Consider the following 5,760-nt stretch of genomic DNA (forward strand, 5'->3'; position numbering starts at 1 on the left):
TGACTTGTAATGTTTTTATTTCTTCTAAAACAAAGAAATGTAAAGAACACCAAGTCTTCATCTGCTGCTGCTCTGCCACAGAAACCAGTCAGGACACAGACATTTCTAATTCCCTCTACCCCAAATTCAATGAATGGGAAGAAACAATCTGAAGCTACAAACTGGTCCAGCTGCATCTGGTCTGGGTGAGCAGATTATAAATAACTCCATGTTGAAGCTGCTCCCAGTGCAGGCCTGTCGATGTTTCCGTCTCTCTTAACGAGGTCATAGTTGTGTTTTGCGGCGAGCGTACTCCTCCGCCCACCTCAGCGCCTCGGTGATGTCACCGCTACTTCCCGTTCCCTTGGCGACAGTAGGAGAGCCGCCGGCGCTCCCGCCCAGCTGACGACACACCGCCACCGCCCAGTCACTGGCCGAGAGGGACGCCGAGTCCTGAGGAGGAGGAGGAGCCAATCAGACGCTTTAAACATTCAGTATGCTTTTATGAATACAAACACACACACACACACACACACACACACACACACACACACACACACACTTACTGGATTTGGAATGATTTGCAGTGAAATTAAATTATTCTTCATTTTGGTGAGGACCGCTTGGAACCCCTTCATGGACCCCTGGAGGTCCCCGGCTCCCAGTTTGAGAAACCCCTGCTCTAAGTGTGAGACTAGCCGGTTTACCTTGGGCACCTGGCAGGCGCACAGAACCTTCCCAGAATCCTTCTGGTGCGACAGCAGCATCACCAGCCTGTCTGGAGCCGCGGCGCTCAGCTGGTTCACCGTCTTCATCACAATCTGCAGGAAACAACAAAACAACCTCAACACAACAACCTCAACCTCAACACAACAACCTCAACCTCAACACAACAACCTCAACCTCAACACAACAACCTCAACACAACAACCTCAACCTCAACACAACAACCTCAACACAACAACCTCAACCTCAACACAACAACCTCAACCTCAACCTCAACACAACAACCTCAACCTCAACCTCAACACAACAACCTCAACCTCAACACAACAACCTCAACACAACAACCTCAACCTCAACAAAACAACCTCAACACAACAACCTCAACACAACAACCTCAACCTCAATACAACAACCTCAACACAACCTCAACACAACCTCAACACAACCTCAACACAACAACCTCAACCTCAACTCAACAACCTCAACACAACAACCTCAACCTCAACACAACAACCTCAACACAACCTCAACACAACAACCTCAACCTCAACACAACAACCTCAACACAACCTCAACACAACAACCTCAACACAACCTCAACAACCTCAACCTCAACACAACAACCTCAACACAACAACCTCAACACAACAACCTCAACACAACCTCAACACAACAACCTCAACACAACCTCAACACAACAACCTCAACACAACCTCAACACAACAACCTCAACACAACAACCTCAACACAACCTCAACACAACAACCTCAACCTCAACACAACCTCAACACAACCTCAACACAACAACCTCAACCTCAACACAACCTCAACACAACAACCTCAACACAACAACCTCAACCTCAACACAACAACCTCAACACAACAACCTCAACCTCCACAACAACCTCAACACAACAACCTCAACCTCAACACAACAACCTCAACACAACCTCAACACAACACAGAGACGACGGTCCGACTGAAACAAAGATAAACCAGAGAAGCCTGGTGGAGCGTTGGGAGGACTGGAGGACTGGAGGTTTGGAGGACTGGAGGTTTAGAGGACTGGGGGTTTGGAGGACTGGAGGTTTAGAGGACTGGGGGTTTAGAGGACTGGAGGTTTAGAGGACTGGAGGTTTGGAGGACTGGAGGTTTGGAGGACTGGGGGTTTAGAGGACTGGAGGTTTAGAGGACTGGAGGTTTAGAGGACTGGAGGTTTGGAGGACTGGGGGTTTAAAGGACTGGAGGTTTAGAGGACTGGAGGTTTGGAGGACTGGAGGTTTAGAGGACTGGAGGTTTAGAGGACTGGGGGTTTGGAGGACTGGAGGTTTAGAGGACTGGAGGTTTAGAGGACGAGGTTTAGAGGACTGGAGGTTTGGAGGACTGGAGGTTTAGAGGACTGGAGGTTTAGAGGACGAGGTTTAGAGGACTGGAGGTTTGGAGGACTGGAGGTTTAGAGGACTGGGGGTTTGGAGGACTGGAGGTTTAGAGGACTGGAGGTTTAGAGGACTGGAGGTTTGGAGGACTGGAGGTTTAGAGGACTGGGGGTTTGGAGGACTGGAGGTTTAGAGGACTGGAGGTTTAGAGGACTGGAGGTTTAGAGGACTGGAGGTTTGGAGGACTGGAGGTTTTCAGATCAGTTTCTGACTGGTTTTATACTGCAGTCTGTTTCTTCTTCTGTTCTTCTGCCTCGCCGCCATGTTGACGCTCAGAACAAACCAACACACACACATCTATCATCAATAATTCTGTCTGTTTTCTGATGGATCAGTGTGTCTGACAGACTTTCTTAGCTCAAATCCATGTTTCTGTAAAAGTCACTTATTAAAGAACAAAAACAAACTCTTACTTTCTCTTTGATACGTGTATTTTTTTTTAAAGTTCTCAGTTGACACATGAACGACCATGGAAACCTATTCAACTACAAAAAAAGACAAAAATTGCAGTTGTTTGTCTTTTCAATGACAGCAGTTATTTACCAACACACAGGAAGTGATGTCATCACACTATAGCGGGCGGGAGATTCACAGAAGACCTGACCTGGAGGTTAGAGGAGAACTGGAAGCTTTGACTGAAGATGTGATTTGTGAAGGAAAATCTCATGTTGGCGGCCCCAAGTGGCAGCGAGAGGGAACTGCACTTCATTATCGGTGAACTAAATGTCTTCTTCTTAGTGTGTGTGTGTGTGTGAGAGTGTGTGTGTGAGTGTGTTTGGGGGGTGGATCAGTCACTTCCTGTGTGGAGAAGATTTCGCACCAGTGAGCAAACTGACAGCAGAATTTAATTTGGACCAACAGGGAGAATCTGCAGCGGCTCAGATGATGAGACGCTCTGCTGTGATGAACTTTTCCTCGTACAGCTTTGATCAAAAATAAATAAATATAAATCACTGAGACAGCAGGACGTTCCTGTGCGTCAGACTGTGAGCAACAAGGTCGACGACATCACCGAGTCAGCGTCAGTCTGTTCTCCAGGCTGAGAGACGATCAACAAGATCTCCAGCTCAGAAACAAAGATGGAGGACAGCTGATCCATCGCTGGTCGATGGGAAGATCTGAAGGAGTTTTACTGACGTTTCTGTTTATTTTCCATTAATGCTACATAATTAGCACTTGCTGAATAGCTACATCAACTCGTTAACTTGACTAATGTCATGACAGTCAGTCCAGAGCAGAAATGATTTTCCAGTTTGAACTTTGTATCCGCAGGCCGGAGCCTCTGGCCCCGCCCACTGCCAGTCAGTCACTGACAGGTCAGTCAAGTTGCTCACAGTGTGAACACAGAGTCAGTGATAATGATGATGATGATGATGATAATAACAATAATAATAATAATGTTAATCATACTGAGAGAGAGTCGGAGTCCACAGTGTCGACCAGCAGCATCTTCTGTCTGTTCCTCTGCAGCAGAGCCTGGGCTTTCACTGCAGCCTGGACACAGCAGGACGGGCAACCGGCAACCGGCAACCGGCAACCGGCAACCACATTACATGGTGAGAAAATAAGACCTCTAATAACTGCATTTAACACATTTTAATACTATTTCAGGCCCTAAATTTAGAGCTTTTCTTTGAAGAAGTTCTGACTTGTTAAAGACCTGCAAACAGTCTGGATGTAGATATAGATAGATATATAGATGCAGATATAGATAGATATATAGATGCAGATATAGATAGACATATAGATGCAGATATAGATAGATATATAGATGCAGATATAGATATATAGATGCAGATATAGATAGATATATAGATGCAGATATAGATAGATATATAGATGCAGATATAGATATATAGATGCAGATATAGATAGATATATAGATGCAGATATAGATAGATATATAGATGCAGATATAGATAGATATATAGATGCAGATATAGATATATAGATGCAGATATAGATAGATATATAGATGCAGATATAGATAGATATATAGATGCAGATATAGATGCAGATATAGATAGATATATAGATGCAGATATAGATAGATATATAGATACAGATATAGATAGACATATAGATGCAGATATAGATAGATATATAGATGCAGATATAGATAGATATATAGATGCAGATATAGATATATAGATGCAGATATAGATAGATATATAGATGCAGATATAGATAGATATATAGATGCAGATATAGATAGATATATAGATGCAGATATAGATATATAGATGCAGATATAGATAGATATATAGATGCAGATATAGATAGACATATAGATGCAGATATAGATATATAGATGCAGATATAGATATATATATAGATGCAGATATAGATATATAGATGCAGATATAGATATATAGATGCAGATATAGATATATATATAGATGCAGATATAGATAGATATATAGATAGACATATAGATATAGATGTAACAGATGATAGAGTCCAGTCCTGCTCACCTCTCTGCCCTCCAGCCTCCTCACGGCGGTGTTGGTCGTCCTCTGCAGCGTCTTCAGTCGACTCTGCAGCTCCTTCCTCTGCCACTGAGGGACGGGGGTGTTGTCCACCGCCTGCCAGGAGACACACACACACACACACACACACACACACACACACACACACACACACACACACACACAACACAGTCTGTCAGCTGGCTCAGTAACCTTTGACCTCTATGTTCCTCATTCTCTTCCACCGGTCGGGGTTCGATCCGCCGGCCTTCCGGTCGGAGCCGCAGAGCATTATGGGTACCTACATCGGTGAGGACGCCGGCCTCCTTGGCGAGGCGCTGGGCGGCGTCGAGGCACGAGGGGGCGGAGCCTGACAGCCTGACCGACAGAGAGTCCACATCCTGGGCCAGCGCCTGGCCGGCCTCCCGGGCCTGGAGACACAGACAGATCTAAGACTTTAATGCTGCCTGAGTGGATTGTCTTGTACTCTTCCTGATGTTTGTTCTATATCTTTCTGTTCTGTGGCTGATTGCTGATCAGTTAGATCTAGATCTGTACAGTCCTCAGAGACAGATCTAGATCTGTACAGTCCTCAGAGACAGATCTAGATCTGTACAGTCCTCAGAGACAGATCTAGATCTGTACAGTCCTCAGACAGGCTGTGATGAAGGACTGGACACAAACTAACTGGACTTGAATTTAAAGTTGCTGCTTGTGTCAATTTAAACAAATTAGAGCATGGTGGAGCTCACCTGTCTGTCTCAGTCTGAGCTCACCTGTCTGTCTCAGTCTGAGCTCACCTGTCTGTCTCAGTCTGAGCTCACCTGTCTGTCTGAGCTCACCTGTCTGTCTCAGTCTGAGCTCACCTGTCTGTCTCAGTCTGAGCTCACCTGTCTGTCTGAGCTCACCTGTCTGTCTCAGTCTGAGCTCACCTGTCTGTCTCAGTCTGAGCTCACCTGTCTGTCTCAGTCTGAGCTCACCTGTCTGTCTCAGTCTGAGCTCACCTGTCTGTCTCAGTCTGAGCTCACCTGTCTGGCCTGGTCTCCAGTCACAGCGACGATGCGACTGATTCCCTTCACCATCTGTCTCTCTGAGACGATCACCAGGTCCTGGATGGCTCCGGTCTTCAGCAGGTGACTGGAGACAGACGG

The 5,760-nt window shown here is 45.7% G+C and overlaps 1 protein-coding gene across 2 annotated transcripts in view; it reads right to left on the reverse strand.

The window, feature by feature from the left end:
- Window positions 1-31: 31 nt before the first annotated feature.
- aars2 (alanyl-tRNA synthetase 2, mitochondrial (putative)) overlaps window positions 32-5,760 on the reverse strand; it is a 19,582-nt gene continuing 13,853 nt past the window's right edge. The window contains exons 17-22 of one of the 2 annotated variants that reach the window (XM_071900221.2): window positions 5,638-5,746; window positions 4,915-5,040; window positions 4,616-4,726; window positions 3,552-3,635; window positions 687-800; window positions 33-432 (exon numbers count right to left, since the gene is read on the reverse strand). In XM_071900221.2, the coding sequence (XP_071756322.1) occupies window positions 265-432; window positions 687-800; window positions 3,552-3,635; window positions 4,616-4,726; window positions 4,915-5,040; window positions 5,638-5,746 (712 nt within the window). In that variant the 3' untranslated portion in view covers window positions 33-264. Of the gene's footprint in view, window positions 433-686; window positions 801-3,551; window positions 3,636-4,615; window positions 4,727-4,914; window positions 5,041-5,637; window positions 5,747-5,760 lie in introns of both variants that reach the window. The other variant, XM_078282820.1, reaches the window with a different exon arrangement.

This window comes from Centroberyx gerrardi, chromosome 3, assembly GCF_048128805.1.
Source record: "Centroberyx gerrardi isolate f3 chromosome 3, fCenGer3.hap1.cur.20231027, whole genome shotgun sequence".
Taxonomy (NCBI): domain Eukaryota; kingdom Metazoa; phylum Chordata; class Actinopteri; order Beryciformes; family Berycidae; genus Centroberyx; species Centroberyx gerrardi.